The following is a 26,268-nucleotide window of genomic DNA, read 5'->3' as shown; positions in this document are numbered from 1 at the left end:
TTTCAGCAGGAAAGAGAGTGAGGGGGGAGGGGACGAAAAAGAGAGAGAGAGAGAGAGAGATCTAAATGAGGTGTGTGTGTCCTACTTTCCTTTCTAGTGACCTGTCAGACACAGATTTTGTCTGCTCTTTTGAAAGGGGAGTGTGGAGCTGAGTGCTGTGCATTTGCACTGTTAGAAATAAAAGTGTCAACTGGAACCACATAGGACTCTTTGGCTTGTCCTTACAGAAGAACCATCTTTGGTTTTAGCCAGAACCCTTTATAAAGGTTCTACCTAGAACCCAGCACAAAGGGTTACAGTAGAACCCTATGAACAACATTCCACTGAGAAGCCCCTCGGAGGAAATATAGAGAGAACCCTGCAAATGTTCTCACCCAGAACCTCCCTGGGGTTTCTATCTGGAACCGTTTTACCTTGTAAGAACTGTCCCAGTTTCACTTATAACCTCCTTAGGCATGTCTTACAAACAACCCTCTGAGGAGCCTTTTTTTTTTCAAATGCAAATGGTTCTGGTTTGAACCTTACCCCTTCAAAAAGAACCATTTGTGGCACTTATTTCTAAAAGCATGGTTATTCTCTGTAGTGAAAAGTACAGGACAAATATTTGTTTTCCACCAGGCCGGTGCTGGCGTTGGTGCCGGTACACAGCCAGTTCTGCCTTGTTTTATCTTTAATTTTGCCTTTTGGGAACCAGCTTGCAGCTTGCAAGTTTCAGAACCAGACGTTACATAGTGGAAGTTGGGTAAAATTTCTGTGGAGGCCCAGAATGCCAGCAAAGCGTCTGTGGCTCGTCTTCTCTTTGTTGAGAAGGCTCCTGGTGCTGCTTCACTCATGTTTTATCAACATGGTGGTGAAGTGGACACTACATCCAGAGAATCTCTTGAGGTAGCTCTTCCCATAACCACTGATGTTCGCGGTTCCCTCTTTTGGACCAGCAATTTTGTGGAGCCGTTCCCGTGCCAGCTTGTTGACTCTGGCACTAGTATTTTTTCAGTGGAAATGCATGGAGCTGTTTCTACATTAGGCACCAGCACAAACTGGTGGAAAAGAGATGAAGACACAACAATATTTTAGCCCAGTCTCATCTACCACCTGGTAGTGCAGAATAAGAGATGGGCAGCTCCAAACTGGACTGCTCTCGGGTAAGTTCTACTGTTGTTGCACATCTGGCTGCCTGGTTCTGATTCGACAACTGAGACTGTTTGATTCATTAAGACTGGAATTGGACTAAATAACAAATGGACTCAAGTTCCTGGGACGGGTGATCTCTCTCTGCCTGTCAGTCAGGAACGGAGTAAAATGAAACATGCACCTTTATTTTGAGCTTGGCAACAGTGAATAATGCAACATGAGTGTCATCCAGATGGGAAAGTGGTTACGCCATGCGCAGAAGGTTTCTGACTCCATACACAGCTGCCTGAAAGTCATAGGGGATGCTTGAAAATGTCCTGCAGAGAGGTAAAGGGATCACAGACACAGACACACACACATATACAAACCTGGACTTCACTCTACATGACTCAACTCCTCACATGCAGTTTTACACTACATGTTTTGGCCTTGTGGTAAAACAGGCCATAAGATGAAGGAAGCTACAGCTTCACAGTAGGTTTAAATGCAGCACATGCCAAACAGATTCATATTCGATTTTAAGGTCTTTAAGATGTTTTGTCTGTTTAAAATTAACCTTCTGAATCTTTCTTTTCGTCTAAGTCAATAAAACTATCAGCTTTATGATTTCTTGCAGGTCCCATGTTTTTTATCCCAAGCTGTTTTCAATGAGTAAACACATTCCCCTTTCATTCAGCCATAGCATGAAATTAATTAGAATTGTAGCCAGAGCTCCCTCAAAAGGTCAGCGGCCTTCCAAAAGTAAGATTTATGTGCCCTTAAATGAATGTAATTTATTTAGTGTTAAAAACTTGGTCATCATTCAAATATGATTCTCAGTCTACTCCCATAATGGTAGCCAGCAGACAAACTCAGTTATGCCTCCAAGTTTTTGTCTTCATAAATTTCTCCTATGAACTGTGTAAACTACAACTTTTTACAACAGTTAGTCATCTCATGACCCAATCCAGAAACAAATCTCCATAGCATGTAACTGGTTATGTTGTACGCTTGTATGTACTTTTACTCAAAACATGATTTACAGTCTGATAGGCGATAATTGCTGCTAACAGATGTCCAAACTCGCATACATTCATCTGGTGGTTGACTGCACTTTGACTCGCTGAAGATGGAGTGATATATGCACGGAGGTTGGAGGACACTCCCTGTTAAGTGCAAAAAAATTTGACTTCCTGTCCAGAATCGAATTAACAAAATGCAAGTGGACAAAGCCACTTTTATTCTGGACAGGGGATGCTTTCAGAAGGGTTATACTTGCATGGTCTAAGGTTTTTCCTCTCCAACTAAGGGACTCTGCCATGTTCTTAGTGCCACTGACCTGGCGGCAAACTCCACTTCTTAGCACTAATACTTCAATGGAAAACTCATGAGGTCACGGTAAATTTGACTTAAAGAAAAGACGTCCGTGAACAGAGCTGAGGCCTGTGACTATTGTTGCCATCTGCTCACTACTTCCACCACTTAAGAGCATAATTGAATCTGAAATCACCTTTCTTTCTTGCTTTAAGAGGGAGGGATGTGTCTTCCTCTGAGTTTTGACCACAATAGATCGGACCCTTGTTTATATTCTTTACAGAGTAATTCCCCCTCCAGTGTCTCTTCCAACATCTGCCCTTAGCCCTCCAGATCAATATGGACCATCCAGTCACCTGCCACACTTAATTAAAACCCCATCAATGCCTTTATGAGAGGCATCAAAGGGCACCATGCCCGAAAGGGGTCATGCAGATGAGACTTCAATGGTTTGCTTTGCAGGGCCTTTGCACAATAGAGGATGTTGGAAATCTTTACGCTGGTTTGGTGAAAATAGGTCAGTGTTGGCAGCTGTTGGTAATGTGTTGCAGGCCCGGCCTGTGGTCCAGCGTGCTGCTCGCCATATTTAACACCCTTTGTGCCATCCTCTCGGCACTAATCTGCCTTTTCACTGAGTGTTACAATTAATTTGCAGTGATTTCTATGAGGGCAAAGGCATCATTAGGAACCCTCAAAGGGGCTACAGAATGGACAAGTGGCCAATAGTGAGCCATTGTCCTAAGTCTGCCCCTTTCTAAAGACCCATGACAGCAGCTTTGAAATGCCTGTCTGATGAAGCTCAGATGCTCTGACTGCGGACATCACAGTGACCACACTTGTTTGGCTGTGAGAAACGTCTCATGACAATGACAAACCTAGCAAAGCAAACAATATGGTGGGTTGAATTCCAGAGTTGCTTTCTTCAGAAACCAGATCTGCATTGCCCAGTGATGTATCATGATAATCATTGTTGGCTCTACACAATTAAAAAAAAAAAAAAGGATTTTATTTTTATTCATTTGGAGATGCCTCGATTCCCTAAGGACAGAAAAGTGATAACCCTGTCACTTCTTCACAGTACTTGGCATCTACGCAAAATGGCGTTCCCATGGGAAAAGTCTAGGCACAACTTTTTTTTGCTGAAACTCTCCAGTGGTGCACATAATGCCATTAATTGTGTGTGAGGAGAGCTGGAGTAAGCGCTAGCCATGGAGAGCCCTGAGGAAGCCACATCTTGTAAAGCAGGTTTCCATGTGCCTGCAGTCTACTGTGTTGTTTGGAGTTGAAGCTCTTACATCCATCTGTCTCCTGCCTCACCTCCTCTCTCTCTGTCTCTGTCTCTCTCTCTCTCTCTCTCTCTCTTTATGTCTCACTCGTTTTCCCTTTCCCCAACACACCCACACAAACACACACACTCACTCGCTGTCTTGCCCCCAACCATAAAACAAGAAGGGAGAATTAATGACACAAACACTGCTGACGTCTACAAGACCGTGGGCCCCCTTCTCTCTCAGCCTCACTCTCACTCTATAAAAAGATAAAGTTATAAACTTAGAGGAGACAGACAAGGGGAGAATGAAAGAATGAGAGGGAGAGACAGAAAAAGTGAAAAAAACAGAGGAGGCTAGCGGTGGGGTGGGTGGAAGAATTCTTCTCATCAAATTAAGCTTCCATCACTGTCAGTATACTCAGATTCCAGCAAGCCAATCAGCCAATTTAAGACAAATGATTTAGCTGAGCTTCCTAGCCACACTGGGCGTGGGAACAGCACAGATTCTCATAAAAAGAAAAGAGCCTGTAAATTATTCCCCTCCTGCTTCAAAGACCTGAACAACAAAAAAGGTTTGTGTTTATGTGTGGTGTTGCTACTTTGTTGTCTTAAAGTCTGCCGGTCTCAGCTGGTTTCTACTGTCCATATGCAAGTGTAAACAATATTTCTGATCCGCAGCTGTCCGCTCAAGTGCAACAGCTCGGGGGGAAAAATACAAAGGATGCCATCTTTCATTTTCTGCCGTAGATAAATAATCAGCTAAACTGTTCAAGGGTCATTTAAACCAGAGGGGTCTTGTTCCATTGGTCTGGTCTTGAGGCAGCATTTTGATCAAAGCCGTTTGCAGGGCTTCTTTCCTTTCCTTTCCTCTCCCCCATGTCCCCCCCTCCCTATCCTCTCACATCCCACAGTCTTAACCCCCAAACCACGTCTGCCTCGCTGCTGCTAATCTTTGGTGGTCTCCTGACTGCCAACAGTAATTGATTAGGGAGCAGAGGACTGGAGGGTTAGAGGGGGTGGAGGGGAAAGTTCAACCCAGAAGTTCTCAAGGTCACTGCCCTCGCCTTCCCCTGCCAAACTACTTTTCTCATGCTATTAGGTATCGGCCACAAGGGAAACTGCAAATATTTGGCACGCTTGGTCCAACTTCCAAGAGGTTTGGTGGTGCTGAGGACAAACAGGAAGATCTGTGTAAGCAATATCGATGCATCTGTTTAAGTCAAGCAGGGTGGCTCTGCGAGGAGGCTCCGTTCCGTGCGTGTTGATTTATCCGCTGAATCAGGAATTCAACAAATACATCCTCGGTTGAATGTGCTTATTTTTGTAGACCCTCTCGATGCTCTCAGAATGCCGCAATAATGTTTGGCCCTCTGTGTTTGCTCAGCGTCCTTGACAATATAAAATGTTTTTCTGAAGTTACTTACTCTTCCCCTTCCTCTTCGTTTCACATGAAGAGGTGGCATTCCTCGACTCTGGACAGTGAGTCATGCTTCTGTCTTGTTTAGTAAAAGCATTTACAACAGCTAAAGCACTCTCGTCTACTGGTGTGAGTGGAGAAAAGGGCATTTTGTACTTTTTTTTTTCATTCTTCGAGGAGAGATTTCAGGATGGCCAAACAGGGTCATGTTCACCGCAGAACCCGCTGCGGACAACACTTTTGGAAATGTGGATGCCGAGTCCTGGTGACTATGGAAACATGACTGTCACAGGAAATGTTCAGCATGTTTCACAGTGCTGGAACTGAGCAAGAGGTGAGGGTGTTTTAGAGAGGAGCCCTCCCAGAGCCGAGCGCTGGTGTTGATCTTGGCTGCTCGGCTGTCTGGGCCCTGTCCAGGATCTACCACTCTCTGGTGGTGAGACCAGTAAAAACACACAGACTGTGCTCAGACGCTCCTGGACCTTCATTTGGAGTTGCAGACCATGTACAATGAAGTTCAGCAACACAGGGCCGGCCCGAACCTTTCAGGCGCACTGGGCAAGATCCAGAGAAGGAGCCCTGTGCATTGCTCTGACCTAAAAATGAGACGGTAACAAAAACAAGCATCATACGTGCTTCAGCAAAGTTTTTAGCAGCCAAGCCATGTTTTGCTAAAGCCAAGGTGTACAACCCAATTTAATTTGAACTTGATTTGATTATTCATGTTCATTTTATTTTATATTGCATTCAGTAACAACAACAACAATAATAATAACACCTCAAACGTATCATCATTATTTATTTATATATTATAAATTTTTGATTTTTAAATCCTTTGCTTTGGCACCCCTCTGATCGGATGGCACCCTAGGCTGATCGGCTCTGTGCAGGGCCCGCCCGTCAGCGAAGTACTGCACTCTGTATGAATGCAAAACTATTTAAAACAAAGATGTTAAGTTTTATACAAGGAATTATAACACTTGACACATTTTGATTCACAGAGTGGAGACTAAAGGGTTTTCATGTCTGCCTCACTCATCTCTCCCAGAAATGGCCCCAGGCTATGGCAGCTGTGGTACATTCATCTTTGTCTGCTCTGTCACTTACAGTGTCTCTCAGCATTTATCATAAGGAACTGATTTTTCATAGCACATTTTCAGCTAATTTCCACCATTACTGGGAAAAAGAAATGGAGCATTAATCTTAACACACATCTTTTTGTTGCCCTTCCACTTAAGCGTAGTCAAACATGTAAAAAGGATTATGTCAAAACTTGATATTCCTGCAAATACCAGATCAAGATATCATAAAAGTGTGCCTCCCTGTGTTGTGAATGAAAAGCACTTGTGTGCTTTAACTTTATCCAGACTTGAGAATAACAGAAGAGGTCGTTTTAAGAGGCGGTGGGTTCTGCTTTTTGTCCCATCAGTCTTGCACATCTGCTCTCTACTGCCTCCCTGTGCTGGGCATGCAGCATCTACCAGGATTATGTCACAGACCCCGAGGTAGTGGGACATACAATTCTTTTAACAATACACACTAGCTCACCACGGAGAATAATATTAGAAAGTTATTATGACTTTGCATATGTGATACATGACATATGATGCATTTTTATATCAAAAGCTCAGTTCCCAAAATGGGTTGCAGATGTTTGAAGCGGAAGTAATGTTTCCTTTTTCTGAGGTATGGTCTTCCTCACCTGTCCAACTGTACTGTAGCTCTTGGCTTGCCTCTTGGCCTTTCAGCTCTTGCTGTGTCATGTTCTGCTCTGAGGTAAACTGATCCCAAATAGTGTTTTTTTTCCCTCATCTGCCACTAATTCAGAGGCCAGGTTGCTGGGAGGCTCTGGACCTCCTCCTCCTCCTCTCCCAGCGGAAACCTTCATGCGGGTCTGTGAGTGCCTGCCTCATAGGCATAGAAAGTCTCTACTTCTCTCCCTCCCCCACAGACACTATTCAGCCCTGCACCAAGTCTGTCAATACTAAGCCTGCTCCCCGCTGGAATCACCGAGGAAATTTCTGTCTCCCGCAGAAGTTTCTCTGAAGCTTTACTACCCCACAAGCAAAGGGTATCTAGAAAACGGAATGAGCCACGTCTGTTTGTTGCTGATGCCAACATTCATAAATTATAGTACAGTGCACTAACAAATTGGGTATCCTAATTTGAGAATAATTAATGTGTCTGAGGTCTGCTTTTATTTGGGAAAAAGTTGTCATTCCTATTAAAGCCCCAATTAAGGCAATGTTTGTGGTACATTTTCATTTAAACACACAAAGGATTTGCGGCCAAGTTTTCCATATCAGTGTGGGTAATATGTGTTGGCACTTAGTTACATTATAAAAGATGGTTATTGTTTAAAAGAACTAAGAAGAAATATATAGTGTAAAAGAACTATGAACTCAGTTTGCTGGGGATAGGGGGTTAAAAAGATGGATGGGAGGGCGAGGGGGTAAAAAGCAGGTAAAGTTATAATCAGGATCATACAAGGTTTAAATGGAGGTTAGAAAAATGATTTATAATTGATTGTGATTGATTTTTGTTTGTTCCTTTTTGAAAGTTTGACTAGGTCATCATGCAATAATGTGCTTGCCTTGAGTTGTGGTTACACATTCTTTTTTTCTGTATTATTCACATCATTTTTTTTTTTTAGTATTTCATTCTATCTCTATATGTGAATGCAAATAGATGTACAATTATAAGGTATATGAGGTTACATTAGTGAATAGATTAAGAACAACAGAGAGATATGCAGCATAACTTTAAAAAATGGGAAATCTATGATGGATATATCATCTACATTGTAGACAGGTAAACTTCAGGCTTTTTGAAAGGAAGCCTGTAAACTCAAGGGCTCAGTTTCTCAAAGGGAGGGAGAGTGAAGAAAAGTAAGTAAAAGTTTTGTTAAAGAGAGAGCAGCTGAATACCGGGACCAAAGTTATTACTCTCATCAGTCTACTGTAGTTTTATGGGTGTAAGAAGAGATGAAACCATAAAAAAGTAATCTTTACCTACAAGTGCTCAATTTGGGTGGTACAGTAGCACGGTTTTAACTCTATGCCGGATGACTTATCATGTAGCAGCGAACAGGACTGGGCCTGTGGAATTAAGGAAATGTCATCTGACGCCATAGGGGTTGCATGATGCATCCGCCAGCCCATATTCTCACCTGTTCCCCTCACAGACGACCCATACTGTAATGGAACACTGACTCATAATGCCACAGGATCACACAAGCACGCCCCAACACATGCACAACCACACACACTTGTGCACTTTCACATACACTCAACACACCTTAGAGGATCACAAATGAATTTTTCACACCATAAAAAGTGCTTCACATGCAAAAAAAAAAAAAAAAAAAATAGTACACGTTCCCTTAAAAATGTTTTAAATAATGTACATTTCACATGAGATGAAGATTGAAAGTGTTTCTTAAGTAAATGAAAATGAGCTATGTTAACCTACATGGTGCTTTTCCATGGGTGCCCCGTCTTCACCGACGTGTCAGCATGAATGACAAAGACTGTAGAAGAAAGAAGCTTTTGCTTGAAATGACAGTAGAATATTCACTGTAATAGACCAGGGAAACATAAAAGTTTATAGTATTTATGGGGAACAGCCTCTGATTCTGAGTATTTCCTGATCAGAGATCATGACTGACAATTTCGCAATCACACAACTGGTCAGAGCTGGTGAGTGCAGTATTGAGACCCATATACATTGATACAGATAAACCTCACTGGGAATCACTTTGCCTCTAAAATGCATGCACAAACCCATATGATCAGGCAAATGCATAGCCAGAGTTTTGTTTTATTAATCCGACACATTTTCTATTATAGTATATTACATATCGTTTGTGCTAAAATGTTGTTTTTGCAGAGTGCTGTTGTCATATCATAAGGCCTTTGAAATCAGAGCTGTACCCAAACAACAAAGCTGTTTACCATATGAAAGCATGCTAATTAAAATCACTATTCATTTCAAGTGTTCACCTGACCTAGAGAAAATGAATTGGCCCATTTATTTTTCTTTTTTCATTCTTCTCCTAAGCAACACATTGCAAATGAGCGTTTGTATTGCGTGCAGAAACCATGGCTTCTATCAGAAGGAAGCATTTTGCTCCATAGATGTGGTTTGTAATTTATCTTCACCGGCTTCATCTGATGACACTGGAGAATGACCTGTTCACCAGTATAGCTAGTGTGTGGTCAGGCAGTGACTGGCATGGCAGGCATTAACGCAGTTTCAGAGAGACTATGGCCAGGAAGGCACCAATGGAGGAAGCGCACTCAGCGCTTTGCATGCAGCCTGCTCTGCTGCTCATGTTTGAGAGGTGAGAAGACAGATTCCTTGCAGGGGCAACAAAAGAAGACAGATGGAGACCTACAGCATCCGAGCCTGGATCAACAGGGGTTTGGAGACAGAGAGGCTATCCAGATTATGGTGGAGGATCTGGGGATGGTCAACCTGAGCTTCAGCCTGTCTGAGGAGGACTCCCCAGCTCCAGGGAACAGGATGGGCCGCTCCGCCAGCTCTGTGTCCGCCTGCCACAGGGCTATGAAGAAAAAAAGACTGAAACCTCTGTCCTCACTCCCTATTCAACCCCAGGCTGAGTGGACCATCACTGCTACCAGAGGGGAAGATGATGAAGATGATGAGGAGGACACTATATTTTTTGACAGCAGCACTGGTAGCCCCCCAGCATCTGGAGGCCTCCTAACTCCACCAATGATCAACTTGATACCACCCACTCCCTCTGATGTCATTGACGATGACGATCAGTTCTTTGACCTGAACTCTGAGGAGAGTGTGTCACACACCTCTGGAAGTGATGGAAGTGTTGCTGCTGGTGACCAAGGGTGCTATGAGGAGAGGATGGAGAGTGTGGAACCAGAGGAAGAGTCAAAGGAAGAGAGCACAGTAGATGAGAATCAGTTTGTTGGTGATACTGCAGTTAAACCTGAGGTGAGCCCAGATGATGAGCTTGGAGAGCAAATAGAAGATGCTCCAGCCAAAGAGGAGGAAAAGGAGAAACCAAAGCTCAAATTCTTGCGTAGTGCCTACCAAGTGGCCCCTCTCCCTGAATACCCACGGAAGAGTGAGTCCATCATAGCGACATCTTCTCCATGGCTCTACAAGTGCAATTTCCTTTTATTCATAGTGGTTTGGTACAAATAATTTTTTCATCACCATGGCTCTGTTGGTGCCTTTTCTATCACAGGGAGCTTCAACACTGGAATCAGTCTATTGTCATTTACTGAGCACAACTTGGGTGAGTCAGACTTTTCTTGAAGTAGACTTGCAAAGGTTAAGAATTATTGGTATTTAAATCATTCTGTTTTCACTTAGGAGAGCGGCAGGTGAAAGGTAAATGGCAACAGATGATGGTTCAATTTATCCAGCTGTTGAGCTGATGCATTGACTCTCTGTTTTGATCTCAGGTCCCCTTTCAGATGAAATTGCAGTCATTAGGTGACATGGCTACAGTACCTCTAACGCCTCCTTTGGGAGTTGCAGAAGTTTCCCTTTGTTGGAATCCCTTTCTAGCCATTGTGTGCGAATTCCCTGTGCGTGGCTAAGCAGGCGGTTCCCAGGTGTTGGGTTCCTGTGACTCAGCATGCTCTCCTTCCTCCATCGTCTCTCAAAAGAGATTACTTTCCTTTCAGACCAGAGAAGGACAATAATACTGGAGACGATAAGCATCTCTTTTGCCTATCCATTACATAAATGTGCTGAAAAGTTCCAACTCCAAAGTTCTACTTTGTCATTAACTCTCTCTCTCTCACTCTGTGTGTGTGTGTGTGTGTGTGTGTGTGTGTGTGTGTGTGTGTGTGTGTGTGTGTGTGAGTGTGTGGCTTTGAAATCATGTCACACAAGAAATTAAACCCATCTCATTCCGGCCACGAGAATTCATTAATTAATTCATCCCCTGACTTATCCTGACTAAGCACGTTTAAAGAGAATGATGTCCATCTCTCCATTACTGGTGATTTCCCGCTCAAAGACAACATGGGTCCGTGTCCCTGCGCCTGCCCAAAGTTTCCTGTCCTCTGTTTGGATTAGGCTTTTCCTGGAATACAGAGAGAGTCTGAGGTCTTTGACAAGGCTGTGGTAGGGCAAGTGTACTGCTACCCTCCATTAGCATTCTCAGACAGCTCTCCATCTTGTGTCCCTTTTCCCATGCATGGTTTAAAAAAAAAAAAAAAAAGTCATAGCGCGAGACTGGAAATGATTTTCTCTGGATTTCAAAGACATTTTCTGTTATGCTAGGGACCTGAGGTCAGCTAGAGGAGGTTGCTATTATGAGTCTACACATGTTTAGCCAAAGCCACTCACTTTTCACACTTGGCTATTCTAGCAACGAGAGTTTCATGTTTTGTGTTTTCCGTGGACAGTTCTGACTTTGCTTAGCTGTAGGCCAGACTTTATGATCCTCAGCAGAGTGACTCACAGGCCAGCCAGGTGATGGAGAGAGTGCCAGCTAGCACGCCTCACCACTGCCCCTTCTCCTCCTTCTCCTCCTCCTCCTCCTCTCCTGCAATCTGTACTCCACTGTCTCTCCAGGACCCAGACAAGATTCCACTGCTGACATACATAAACCAATTACACTGTCTTATCTGATTCTGACTCCATCTAAACTCCCCTCCATGTCAAACCAGCCTTTCAGAAACAGGCCCCAGAAATGAAAAACATGTGTTTAAGAAATTAGACTGTTTTTTTGTTGGGTAAACTATTTGAAAAGACTACTGTTTTTAGAAAGTTTTCTGAACTGTGTAAGAAAAGAGGGTCATGATGTTACAATCAGTGAAGGTATGGTAGTAAAAATACATGCAACTTTGTTAAATGGTAGACATTCCAACATCAGTCACAATCACGCTATAGTGTCATACTGCTTGAAAAGGCCAGCCTGAGCTTAGATGCCATTTTCTCAGCCTCATTCGTCTTGCTTGTTATGATAGGAGGAAAAAGATATTTGCTCGCTGACCAAGTGACTTTTGGAAAATGTAAGAATGTGTGCTTTCTGTGGGAAAGAACAAGAGTTGTCACAAAAGTATGTCATCAACCAGACAGAGTTTGGTCTGTCTGACGTGTTGCCAAGCAACCCCAACTAGCTGTGTCCAGTATCAGCACCAACTAATGCACTGCAAATATACTGGGTGACTTGTGCTCCAGAGAGGGGGGTGGGGGTCCTAAAACCCCAGTAATTGGATGAAAATAGGAAACAGGGACATCACTCAGTATTTTGTTTCCCATACATGGCCTCAGGGAAATTTTAGAAGGAGTTAGCCCAAGCTAGGATATATATTTACCAGTTTACTGACAAGTTATTTCTATCCCTGAACAGATGATCTGACTAATAAGGATGTTGGCTACCCTGAGAGACTGAAGGCTGAACTTTGCCCCCTTCCTCACACCGCAATGATGGACACATTTGCCCACCTACGGGTAAGAAGGTCATGCAATGAATCTCCTTAATCTAGCAGAGGAACTCATCATTGCATCAGTTATCACATGCTCTGCAGGGCCTTAATGTGTTTAAAGGTATTTACTGAAAATCATGAGTAATGACTGAGAGAAATATGCTTTATCTGATCTAGACTTATTGTGTGTTATCTATTGGTGAAGTTAGATTTACTAACTGATGGTAAATTGATTAGATTTGGCTGCTTTTTCTTGTCCGTTGTTGACTGAGATACGGTAATTGTGTGACAGAAACCAACAACCCAACCTTACGGCCTTGGGAACACAGTGACAAGGAGCCATACCTTCCATGGTTTAACCCGGACCACAGACCAACACAGAGAGCAGGAGCGGTCACCACGACAACGACGGATAACCGTTGGTGAAGCCTCACTCCATAATGTTGTATTATTCAAAGACTTGGTTATTCTACATGCTGATACTGTTCTTAGTGATACTGTCTCTCCTCTCTGCTGCTATTATCTTAGCAGAGTATTGCCTCAATGATCTGATTCCAAAAATAAATACAACTCTTATTTTCTCAATGCATTCCTTGCAGCATCATATATGCCTTCATCTAAGGACCAGAATGGAAACTTCCCTGAGAAGGTACTGTAAACCATCAAAGCAGCGCCTTCAGGGTGGCATCAGCACACAGCCCAAAGCTGCTGCAATTACTGAATATGTTCTGTTTATATTTCCCAACTCCCTTGATCTGTCAAAGCAATGACTCTGCAAATATTCTCAGGATTTCAGTCTTTGTGTCCAGGATTTGCCAAGCAAGATTGCTCGTATCCTTAGCGATCCATGTGTTAGCTGAAACACAAAACGGAAAGAAAAGAAAAAAAAAACGTTTTTTTTGTTTTTTTTTTTTGGAGAGGGGAAATTGCTCAAGTCCCACACTTATTATTATCTCCATGCATTATCTCCTATTTTGTTTTCTTCAGGTATCCTGTCAATTAAGTTTGAGTAATCTGTGCAACATGTACTGTGAGCAGCTATGCCTCACTTTGACTCCACGCTGGGACCTTAAATTAGACATAATAGGTGAAACTATGGATTATTTATGTGGTTTCGGTAAATTACGATCTAATAGAGGCTATTTTCTACAAGTCTCTCTGCTTTAATACACATGAGCAAAATCACTAAGACAAGCCAGACCTCTCACCTCAACTCAGCTAATCACACATCGGCCTACTCCAGACTTACCTTGTAAAGCCAGCGCTGGCAGCAGGGAACACTGTAGTTTTCTTCCCAGGAACTCAATAAATCTGTAACTAAGGCAATGATTACATAGAAACCTGTGTTTAGGTTTTGAACCTATCTAAACATTTTTTGTGCTCTTTAAAAATCTCAATTTGTTTTGGGTTAAATAAGCACATAAATGTATTTCTGTGCTGTCAGATGTCAACACATGGATCTCACCACATTCATGCTTACCTTTAAGGCTTAGTGCCTTTTTAGGAAAATCACATGAAACAGATAAATGGTTAAGTGGCCGGGTGTCTTAGCGTGTTTTGTCCTGTTGTCTTGCCTTGAATCATGTAAGGTTTTGCATGCTGCTTCTTGAGTCTGGATCTGATTCAGTTTCATACCTGTTTTTGCCTATCGTGTCCTGATATCTATATGATTCTTCTTTTTTATTCACTTTTTCTGGGTTGGCGAAGCAAAAATTTGTACTATAATACCACTACATAATGTGATGTATAGGGGGAAATGGGCAACATGCATGATATTTGATAATGTGGTGTTGATTTTTTAAACAGCTGTGATTGGCAATAAGCAATTATCTAAATGCCTATCTAAATGCAGCTATCTCAATGTCTTGGTATATGTACCATACATATGTAGTTTAAAACATTCTTCATGTCAAAACCTTTTCTCTTGCACACTTGCACATGATGGGGGAAAGCAGCAGATATGTAACTTCTCCTTCTCTCCAGGACATGGACCGGCAAGTGGCCAAATATTTTGGGGAACTAAGCACAGACGAAATCTGCCAGTGGTTTAGCAGTATTGGGCTGCAGAAATGCCTCCCTTTCATCAGAGGTAAAACACGTTCTACTAAGTGTCTCCTCTCCTAGCCCTGTGGCTACGAAACAAAGGCCAACATTTGCTTTATCTGCACCATAGATCAAATGAAAACACTTTTTATGAACATCAAAACAGTATACAGGAAGATGAGAAAAGGATTAAGGAAGATTAGAAGAAGATAAGGGGAGATTGATACTGACGATTTTATTACTGTGAATAGCTTGTTAAAGCAGCACTATGCTTTTTTTTTTGTTTGTTTGTTTGTTTGTTTGTTTTTTGTTTTGTTTTTTTAAAGTAATAATAGGCTACACTTGTCTTATTAGGCTAAATCACAGAGTAGAATGGTGTCCCATCAAACATAATTGAGACATTTTAGATTGACCTTGATTGACCAAATGAAACTCTGCTGCTACTGGGCTTTTGGACACCACTCTGACTACAGGAAGTAATAAATCGATGATCAGATTGTAAATGTTTTATATTTTTCATATCCTTAATATTTGATGCTGGCTGATTTACATAAATGCTCCATGATTTAAGATATTTTTAAATCATTTCACCCCATACCTCTTGGCTCTCTCACTCCCATTCAGTTCATAAAAGCATGGGGAAAAAAATCTGAGATATTTTGTTGTAGTCAGTTGGTAAAGGCAATCCATCAGTGTGAATGGGAAGCCTACAATTACATCTTGTAGTGGTGATGGTAACAGTGGTCAACCCCTTGTATTAACACATTTTGGACAAAGTCATTCCTATATAAAAACTGTTTAAATAATTCAGTTATTGAAATCAAGTAGTCTCCTTATAGTGTCCTTATAGATGAAAATATATTAAAAATGAATAAATAAATACAAATTAAAACTTAGGTAATTCTATTGTTAAGTTTTTTATGGTTAGGGTTAAGTTTAGGCTTAAACTATAACCAAGCTGTTGTTTAGTATTTTAACTACCCATTCAAGCCAATGTGCAAAAGCAAGATACTTCCCCTGGCTATAGTCAGCAGAATGAAACATAAATTTAAGCTTGGCTGTGCACAATTCAGATTTCAAATTGTAGCCTGTTTCATGACTGAGATTAACTCAAGCCTCTGCAACAAAGCGATTACAAACCAGCTGAGTTGGTAAAGTGACGTCCCATTACAGGATTTCTAGGCTCCTCTTGGTGCCATTTAGCCACCAGCACGCACCTTTGACTGTCAACTCTAATTTGGACCATACTGAACTAAGCAGTTGAAATATACTACCTAAGTTTCAAGTTTAGTGCAGGTTTAATCTCCTCAGGCAGGTTGTCTCAAAGTTTAGAGGCTCTGACTGCAAATATCTGATCATCATTTGTCTTTGGAACAGTCAAAAAAGAGCATTGCACGTAAATCTCAGACACATCTGGATGTAGTCAGATAAGAGCTCTGTAATATAAGTTGGGGCCAAGCCATGGACTGCTTTGAAAATAATCAATGAAAACTTAAAATCAATTCAGACTTCATCTGGCAGCCTGTGGAAACTGTATGATCACTCCTCCTCGTTCTGGTTTAAAGCTTAGAGGTACTTTTTGCTTTGTTTTGAACTAATTGAACCTCTATACTAATTCTGAACTGGCACAAGAATGATATGATTACCTTCTCCATGTTTCACAGGGTTCTTTCAAATGTTTCTCTGGATTATAGATGATTGTCTTTGGTAAATTTCCAAGGTTTCTTGTAGGACTTAAGGGTATCATTGGACATTTCTTTTACAGAAGCAGAACTATCTGGAGCAGACATAGCCTCAGTTGATATGAAAACTCTGGACATCCTCCACATTTCCACACTGGAAGATAGGGAGAAGCTACTGTCTGCCATTTACAAAGAGCTGCACCCTCCCAACACCGTCACCCAGAGACTCGACTCTCTGCTTGGTACGCTGACGTCATTACAAGATCACACAGCTTTTGGATTGATGGGGTGCCAGTGAAGTAGCTATGAGTCAAGGCAAGGTTTATATTGATGTGTCTTTTCTCCATAGAAACCTCTGGTCCCAACAATGTTGAGAGATTCACAGCGGCATTAGTGTCGATGAGCAAATCTAAGTCCGCTCCCCATGTGAGCTGCCTCAACATGAATCGCTGCTCCCTCAAGCTCAGGTACAGCCTGTCGGGTACGCTTGGAAAGTCTCACAGTTTATGTGAGGCAATGCAAGACAAGTAAATAAGCTATTCCTAAATTTCTTATTTCTTCATTGCAGAAACAAAAGCCAGAACAACCTGGTGCAGAGGAATTCTCAGCTGATAGAGATTGCTATTAATGGTACTGTATTTGATTGGGGAATAAGCTTAATTATATGCAGTGTAAAAATAATAAAAGTTCAATATAAAGATACATACAGTATATAATAGATAACATGACAAATTATATCATATAATAAATATATTTACTTCAATCAGCTTCAAACGTCTGAGACTTATAGCTTGCACAATCATAATAGATACTTACCTGAGAGTAAAACCAGCCTCTGATTTTGACTTCTGTTGCAGCCTCAGAGCAGATCGTCCATCTCAGGACACCAAAGGAAACAACAGTGGGAAAGATCATGGAGTCATGTATCAAGATGCTAGGAACAACCGAGGAGAAGAGCCTCTTCACTCTGAAAGACAAGACAGGTTTATGTCATATACAGCACACATACACATACATATAGAGATCTAAATGCCTAGTCCTAATAGTGCTTATCGTTGTTTTGCATGTTTGCATCTTCAGAGGAGCTCTCACCAGATCAGCACATCGGCAGTTTGTTGTCATTATCATCAGAAAACAGGCAGTTGGAGCTGTACTTGTGTAAAAAGGTACATTTACACACTTGTCATTTAGTTAACACTTCAATACCAGGTACCGAACGCTATAGAAAGCATGCTTATGATCTGTATGTATGATCTTGTATCACAGGAGAAACCAAAGAGTGTTGATTCCCAAGACATCCCAAAAGTCAACGGCTGTCATGAGAACGGCAGCATCAATCAGTTTAGCCAGCCAGCCAAAGAGGAGAAGATCAAAGAGCTAAATCAACAGGTGGACTCTCTGCAAAACGTTATCCTCCAGGTTGGTTTCAATTTGACAACAACCTGTGCTACTGTGCCTACTACTACTGTACCTGGTAGATTAGCATTTTCATTGAAATGACTGGTGCATCACAGACAACGTAATTACTTCATTCAGCCAAAAGTCCCACTTAATCATCACCAGTGAAATCTGATCTCTTTTTCTCCCAAGGTCCAGGAGCTTCACCATGGCCTGGTGGCTTTCTGCTCAGAGCTGAAGAGCATGGATGTTGAGGTGGATGTGGAGGGGCTGGGCTCTGCTGAGCTGGAGCAGAGGCTGGAGTTCGTCCAAAACCGAGTGAAGGACAAGAGACAGAGCCTTCAGACCCTTAAAGACAACATTAACAATGCTGCCGCGCACAAGAAGAAGTAGGGAGACTGTGTCTATTTGTCTAATTGTCAGCTTTCTCTGCAAAACATTTGTAATAGCAGATTGTGGTTAATATTCAGGGACTGATACGGGGCTCAGTGGTATCATAAATTATTTGAAAAAGACGGAGAATGACATAATGTCTTCCGCATGTGTGGTAAAAGCTGTAACTGTAACAAAGGTCCATCAGAGCAGAACTGGTCTTCTGTAGAAGTATGGCAAACGGTTTCGGACTAAACTTTGGATTCAACTCAATGATATGCCAAGTATTACTTTTCTTGGGGGATGAATCCAAACTTGCTCCAGCTGCGTCGCTCTGGTGAAATTCACATAAACCCTAAATTGCATTTTAACTCAATTACAGATAACTGCAAATTCTATTAACCAATCACAGCAACAGACAGATTACTATGTCATACTAAGTGGTGCTTGATTAAAATTTATGTTACTGCACTATGTGACCTTTTCCGAATGCCTTTGAAGCTGCCTTCTGTCACAAGAGATTATATCAAAATGTTGCCTTGCGATCCAGGCGGCTGGAGGTTCGTCTTCTGGACAAGATGAAGCTGAACTGCCAGGTGTTTAAAGAGGAGATTTCCCTGGTACACCTCAACCGTCAGGCGGCTCACCTCCAGAACGCTCTGCAGGACTGCTACGACAAGGTAATGTTGTCAAGTAAAGATTACAACCATCCATCTTGCTCCACTGAGTAATAAAGTCTATAGAGTTTAATGGATTATTGTTACTACTGAAGGAATGATCTACCTGGTCAAAGGTGCACCAAGCAATTACACCAAAATCTGCCTCCCAAAGAAGGTCTTGACAGTAAAATATTAAAATGTAAACTACAACATGACTGATTATTGACAGAAATACGTTTGACCCTTATGATGCTGAAATTGGGCATTTTTCAGGCAAGAATTTATACCATGACACAGTGGCTCTCAAACGTTTTTCAATAATATACTCCCTTTGAAATGTTTTTTTAGCCTGTGCACCCTGACCAGTGCAATAATAATAATAATAATAAAAGAGGGTAGAAAAAAAACTATATAAAGAGGTACAATACAGCACCATCAGTGTCTGAAACAACAACCTGATACTGATGATATTTTGTTGGCTCTTTTTTTACTTAAGTTTTTTTTTTTATTCTTTCTCCTCGTTTTCAGCTGTATCTCTGCTACGTTTCAACCATGAATCTATTTCCATGATTTTCGCCTCGGCCGCCTCCTGGTCATAGTGAACAAATATCCTCACTCGATGAGCACAGCGGCAGATTTAAACCAGAAACACACACATTTGACACCTTCAGGAAACCCAGAGGGAATATTGAATATAAAATGTTGTTTATCAAACTTACATTCAGATTTTTTATTGAACTTATTATAGCATTGGCTAATTATTTTATCCACATGGCTGATATTTTTCAAATTAACATTTTAAAAAATCTAACATACCCCCTGTAGTACTCCAACGTACCCCTAGGAGTACCTGTACCTCCATTTGGGAGCCACTGCCATGACAGATGCCAGGTCTTTCTGTCTCTTGTCATATATAGTTCAAATCGTTCAGTTTACAGTGTAAGGACAGCCGATAAGTGTATGTCTCACTGCTGACCAAAGTAACTGTGATAAATATAAATCTAGAATTTAAGTTACCCCATGAAACTGCATGTGATGTGAAGTTCATGAGTTTGTTACATGAACGAGACAACAGGAGATTTGCTGTTGAAGGGCAGCAACAAAGTCCTGATCTAATATTACTTGACATCCCAGTGTCCATCATTCCTGATTTCCCTGTAACTGTTCTCCTGAGGAACAACACAATCCTCCATTCAGTCCACTTTATTTCATTAAGCTGTGCGGTTAGTACCTGCGTGAGAGGGGGTTTGCACGACTGAGTGTTGTCCTGTGGATGAACATGCACTTTTACTGAGAAAATGATCTTTAGCACTGACATCCGAGAGCCTGTGACCATACCAACAATGGAATGTGTGTGACAAAAGCCACTGGGAGAGCGCAAGGGAGAAGTGGGCCAGCATGTGTAAAACTATCTCCATCCATCCCCGGAGGAGCCCCCTTCTTTTTTAATGTAGGTCTTTTATCCCGTTGGAGAAGCCCTAACGAGGTGCCATGAAAGGACACACGCGGCTTTGGCTTTGAAAGGTGCCCGGTGTCACGTTGCCGCCCCGGGGCCACGCTTTTTTAGGTGCTGAGTTTGTGGGAAAAGCAGCAGCGCTAATGTTTATCATATGACCTAATCAGAGTTAACACACAGGTCAGGGCTGAGGAGCAGCCTGGGAACTGATGGAGCCGCAGCTCTAATAAGGAGCAGACCGCCTTGTGTTTGCTCTTGTAGGCTGCCCTGCATTACAGACAATAAGGAAATATTTCATCATCGGCAGTCTAATCTCCAGGATCTATCACAACTGGAGAGCATAAAAAAAAAAAGAGCCGAGAGAGAGGAGGAAGGAGGAACAGAGGAGGCGAGAGGAGGATAAGGAGGGAAAGACAACAAGTGGCGGAAATGATTTTAAACAAGCAGTGCAACTTGGACAACACAAAAACTTCAGACAGGCTATTAAGGAAGGGAAATTGGAAGAATTACCCTTTCTCCTTCCTTCTAGTCGCATAAACTCTTTGAAGATGGATTGATTTTTGAGAACAATTTGCCACCTCTTCTCTGTGGCATACCCCTGAGGTTAGGAAGGCTGCACAGTTGGATAGGGTGTCTCCAGTTCCCATGCTAGAAAACAGTCAGGGTACAAGTTGCGGTTGTGCTCTATTGCTCCCTGTGGTCAGATTGTCTCCCATTACTCCATCCTCCTTCTTCTACCCCAAGGTTGACTGTGTTAGAGATCTGTGCTGTTGGAGCAGCCAAGACATCTACATTCAAAATGACAGTATTGATTTTAGAACCACTAACACCCATCATTAGAAATGAAATATAACTCCCTCCACTTAGCCTGCATCTATGTTGTCTGGCTTGTCAGTGAATAATTTTTCACTCTTGGTGAAACGAAGTCCTTTTACAGCTCATGTTTCAGTACTGTAGTCTCCCGATAGAAGAATATTATTTTCTGTATGAAAGTTGCTTGGGGGGAATTTGTGTTGGAAATCATATCAGACTCTCTCGGTTAATTACTCGGCTCCTTTTCACTTTTTCCTCTCATAAGTGATTACTTACGATGATGACCTTTCTGATTCTGAAGTAGTGGTTTTATTGCCCACTAAGACTGCATTGGTTGCGTCTGCAGTGTATATGGGCTATGTGGAATGCCTTGTGTCTGGCCCAGGTAGGTTAGGATTTGGCCAGATCCTCTGGATAAACAAGAAGAATATGAAGAGAAAATTCCTTGGGCTCTTGGCGTGTGTCCAACATTGAGGGTAACAAAAGGAAAAATGATGCGCATTAGAGTGTGCTTCTCAAGGGGCTTTTGCTGTGTTTCCGTAGATATATCCTGTCTGGCCCTCATGTCTGAGCAGAGAGAAGTCTTAGCTTTGACCCCTGACCCTGGCAAGGCGGCATCCATTGCTGCAAGGCATTCACACGCCATGAGGGGGGAGGGGGGAGCGTGCAGAGGGGCTGGATAAGGGAACGCTGGAATTTAGTGGTCAGACTCAGAAGTTATTTCTGTTCCCTGCAAGCTGCTTGTGGTGTGATCTCTTCCGAAGCTAATCATTACATCTTGGTGGTCTCCTGTCTGACGCACCCTCCGTCTTATCTCTTGGTGAAGTCCATGCTGCGGTACATAAAGTATCTAACTTTTTATTCCACAGGAATAATTTTACATATAGTTCTTTAATTCATATTAATGAAATAAAGTTTCTGTCATATTTTTGAAGCATCAATATGACTTATAACTTTGGAAGCTTTACAGTTCTGTGACTCTTACAGGTTATGATGGAGATACGATGTAAATCCAAGAGATCATGAATATGGCTGATATACTCTTAAGCACATAGATAAATCAAATATTGCATTTTTCCCTTTAGCTTTACTTTCCGCTGCAAATGTAATTTTTTTTTTTTTCATTTTTTTCATCTGATTGAAGTCAGTCTAAAATGAAAAGCTTTCTCTGACTGTAGAGTAAAATTAAATGGGTCAATGAAAGGACAAGTTCATGTATCACATGTATTTCCTAAATAAGTACATACTCAGCAGGCATAACTATACAGCAATTCGCCATGTGCAATTATCATGCGCAATTATTCCTCAAAATCTGAACCATTTATGTTAACTGTGTGTCTCCCCTGGTGTTTGTGCATGCATGAACTCTGTGTTTTCTCACTGCTCCGCTTTCAGGAAAGGGCTCAGAAACCGGGTTCAGTGATTGGTTCGCTGAGCCAGCTTGTGTCCCCGCAGAGTCCTGCCATGCTGCTGGTGGTGCAGGAGAGCCAGGGGCCCGATGGGCACTACAGCTTTACCTGTCGCTGCAGAGAGGGCAGCGGCCTTGTGGTCGTCCAGGTGAACAATTCCCAGCTCTGTGTGGATGACAGGTAACCTACATGTTAAAATTTTCAAACCTTAACAAAATGCTAGAATCCTGACTTTTACTCATCCAGTCAACCAGGCCTCGTCAGAAAAGCTTGGTTGCTACTCTCAGGAGCCTCTCAGTGTCAAGTTTAAGAGCACTGTAGTTGACTCTCTTCTTCCTCTTTCCCTCCTAGCCATATTTTTCTCTGCTTGGTAACTATAGAAACGCATCCGAGACTGGCCCCAAAACAGGAAAGTGTTGTAATGCAAAACTTGGATATAAGAGAGTGGAGAGGAGCAGATAAAAGACCAAGAATTGCATGTAGTCATGCAAATCCTGTATTGTTACTATCACAGTGACACATAGGCAAGCATTCAAGTACACACTTGTACAGGCATAATGCACATGCACAAGCACACACACACACACACACACACACACACACACACACACACACGCACAGTTCTGTTGATGTCATGAGAGCAGCTTGCTCATTTTAAAATTGAAGACAATCCTGCCCAAGAGACAGGAGCCTGCATGACAGTGCGTAGACAGAACCACAGAAGCCGAAAGGAGCCTTTGAGCTTTCACGTGTTTGGTCGCTGATCGTAGTATTTCTGCCAATGCCCTTTACACAGCCAATGAAAAAATATAAAGGCTACTTTTTTCCCCGCTCAGAGTTTAATCTCGGGTAACTATAAATAAAAACTAATGAGAGGAATATTTAATGAGGTATGTGTTAAAGTGATGTTTCAATATTTCATGCTCTGTAATTTCTCAAGTCTTTGATATTATTTGTTTTTATATAAGCTGTAAAGGAGTCCTGCCTCTACCTGTAGTCAGAAAGCTGTAGGGAAAATTTCTCCCTTAATTGTTTTGCCAGCTCAGTTGTGAAGTATGTATATGAGAATAATCCCTCTCAGTTTCGTTCACTTAATTTAAAACATGGAGTGAGATAATACTGTAATAGGCATAAAGTTTCTTCATGAATAATTCATCGTCACTGTTTCTAGAAGGTATTCATGATCACTTTTACAGCAATTTACTGATATTCTGTGTGTGTGTGTGTGTGTGTGTGTGTGTGTGTGTGTGTGTGAAGGCTGGTGGAGGTGAATGGTGTGCCAGTGGTTAGCGCTACAGAAGAGGAGCTGAGCCGCCTCCTGCTGCAGGGACCCAGCGCTCAGCTTGTGGTCCTTCGCAGACCCCCATCCAGCCCCACCTCCCATCAGCACCCTCTGCTCCCCCGACACACGGTCAACCCTGATCCCACCCATACCATCTCCCCAGAGAAGGATGTGGTCGCCACGGAAACCGCTCCGCAGCGTGAAGTCGTGGCCATCTGATGACAAATGGAAGTGTGCTGTGTGTCTGTGTGTGTGTGTGTGTGTGTGTGTGTGTGTGAGTGACAGACAGAGAGAGAGAGAGGTATGATGATGGGTGTAAAGTGTTGTTTCTCCTTTTGTTATTTGATTTCCATCCACACAGTGCTCCAATAATCTTTTCTTATATTGATATTTCACCTATGGTGCTCTCCTTAGTGGATTTACTTCTGTGTTTGATCATTATTCTCTTGTATTGGTGAAACGTTCTCCACAGATGAATCACTACCAAATGCCTTTTTGTTGTAAATGTCAAGTGGTAATATTAATTATTTTTTTTTATTTTTTTTTTTTTAAATATTTGTATTGATCTTTTCCATTCCAAAGCTTTCGCCACATGTGCATAATTCTTGGTAGATACTGATGTGCAATCCATACTGATTCAGTGGATGGATCGCATTTCAAAGAAAAACAAAAACTCGAAGTAGAGAGCCTTCTTTCACCACATCTCTTGTCTATTTGGTTTCGTCCTTGTTTGGAATCCTATTTGTGCCCTCAGGCAAAGCGGAAGAGTAAATAAAAAACAAACACAGAGAGATAGAGCTTCACTAAAGAGCATTTCTTTTCAGGATACAGTAGAGTGATTCATGAGGGCATAACAATGTAAGCCTGATGAAGACTTTGCATGGTCTACCTACTGTGAGCCTGATTGAGGCGGAGAGATACGGCTGAACAGACTAATAGAAAGTATGTGATGTGTTTTAAAGTCACATCCCAGTGGCTGGGATTCTTTGTGAAAGCTTTCTCTTCACACAACATACAGTAAGATGCCCTTCTTCTTTCTGAGCAGAGGGTTTCTAAATGTCTCTGCTGTCCTGTCTCCCCTTTGGATGCTGTAACGTGATCTGCTCTGCAGTACAAATAAACCCTGTGGCCCGGAAATGCCTCATTTCTCAGCCTTGTTCTCCCTCATTAAGTGGCAGTGGATCATACAAGTCTGACAGAAAGACAGGCAGACGAGACAAACAGTACCAAACCCCGACCCAGACCCCTGGGGCCCAGATAGCCTGAGAAGAGAAGTGATGAGTCTAGTCCTTTCTGTCAGTAACAGCAAAGGTTGCAGGTCAGGCACTGATACATTTGTATGTTAATGGTTTTGCAATTAAAGCCTCATGAGCTCTATATAAGCCCAGCGGTGAGTGACATGGCATTTTCTGGTTGCCAAACAGATCCACAGGGAGGGAGGAGTATGATACTGGCAAGCAAGAGATTTGAGAGATTTAGTCGCAGACATGGGAAAGTGAACTTGACCGTGCCACAACATGTATATTTACTCACTGACACAGATAAACCATAATCACATACCACAGGAAGTGTAACAATATATTGAGAAGTGATCCAAAACCACAGAACAATGCAATAGCAGGGTCAGGACATGACACGACATTTTACAGAGAAATGGAAAGAGTGAGACAGAGATAGCGAGGAGAAAAAGAAAAGGAAGGAGAGAGTGGGAAAGAGAGAGGGAGAGAGAGAGAGAGAAATTGACAGTGATGGTGATGCTCATTGTCAAAACAGTCATACAGTCATGACTGAGGTCAACCCGGTTTATAGTTCCCCTCAGCAGAGAGAGGGAGTGAGAAAGGGAGAGAGAGAGAGAGAGAGAGAGAGAGAGAGAGAGAGAGAGAGAGAGAGAGAGAGAGAGAGAGAGAGAGGTTCATAGCTCAGCATACCCATACAGAGACAGAAGGCGGAGGAGAGAATGTGTCATGGCTGTCTTTATGGAAATAAATTAACGCTGGAGAAAATGAGACAAAATCCTATAAACACTGCTCCTGGCAAGAGTAGAAAGACATCCTGTCAGTGACCAATACACCCCACAGCACACACCCACTGGCTGAGATACTCCAACTATAAACCAGTGTAAGCTGTCAATCTAAAAACCAGAGGAGATTCATCCGTATGAGAAATTGAAGTGACACCATGAAACCTTCAAATCCCTCAAAATGCAGGCAAGTCAAGAAGATGAACCACAGGACCCCGTGCTGTATCACAGGCAAGTCACGAACATCTGCAGTGAGTTTGATCTGTACAGTGGCCTCCTCCTGCAATGCAGTGGCCCCTCAGGTTGACCCTGGCTGTACCTGATACACAGTGGCACAGGGGAAGCTATGCTGCATCTGTTCTGCCTTAGCAGCCTAGGTACAGCCACCTCCAGCTTACACTGATAAGCAGCAGGGCAAGCCTGGTCTGGCTGGAGCCTTTCCAGGTGGTGGATTTCTCTCTTCTGCCCAGCAAGCCCTGCACACCTCCCCCTCCCCCCAGCACCAACACCATTCCTCCTTTCACCCCTCCTCATTCCCACCCCCTTCAACTCTCTAACCACCCCATGACATTTAAAGGCGCCTGGCATCCGTT

The 26,268-nt window shown here is 42.4% G+C and overlaps 1 protein-coding gene across 1 annotated transcript in view; it reads left to right on the top strand.

The window, feature by feature from the left end:
• LOC115372660 (uncharacterized) overlaps positions 1 to 25,488 on the top strand; it is a 31,631-nt gene extending 6,143 nt beyond the window's left edge. The window contains exons 2-15 of the mRNA XM_030070721.1: positions 12,466 to 12,566; positions 12,834 to 12,963; positions 13,141 to 13,190; positions 14,525 to 14,630; positions 16,350 to 16,508; positions 16,616 to 16,733; positions 16,835 to 16,896; positions 17,124 to 17,249; positions 17,347 to 17,432; positions 17,533 to 17,685; positions 17,857 to 18,053; positions 18,587 to 18,716; positions 22,360 to 22,553; positions 23,631 to 25,488. Coding sequence (XP_029926581.1) covers positions 12,540 to 12,566; positions 12,834 to 12,963; positions 13,141 to 13,190; positions 14,525 to 14,630; positions 16,350 to 16,508; positions 16,616 to 16,733; positions 16,835 to 16,896; positions 17,124 to 17,249; positions 17,347 to 17,432; positions 17,533 to 17,685; positions 17,857 to 18,053; positions 18,587 to 18,716; positions 22,360 to 22,553; positions 23,631 to 23,874 — 1,782 coding nt within the window. The 5' untranslated portion in view covers positions 12,466 to 12,539 and the 3' untranslated portion in view covers positions 23,875 to 25,488. The remainder of the gene's footprint in view (positions 1 to 12,465; positions 12,567 to 12,833; positions 12,964 to 13,140; positions 13,191 to 14,524; positions 14,631 to 16,349; positions 16,509 to 16,615; positions 16,734 to 16,834; positions 16,897 to 17,123; positions 17,250 to 17,346; positions 17,433 to 17,532; positions 17,686 to 17,856; positions 18,054 to 18,586; positions 18,717 to 22,359; positions 22,554 to 23,630) is intronic.
• Positions 25,489 to 26,268: the final 780 nt, after the last annotated feature.

The sequence above is a fragment of the Myripristis murdjan genome, chromosome 15 (assembly GCF_902150065.1).
Source record: "Myripristis murdjan chromosome 15, fMyrMur1.1, whole genome shotgun sequence".
Lineage (NCBI taxonomy): Eukaryota > Metazoa > Chordata > Actinopteri > Holocentriformes > Holocentridae > Myripristis > Myripristis murdjan.
This window is presented reverse-complemented; position numbering and strand designations above follow the sequence as displayed.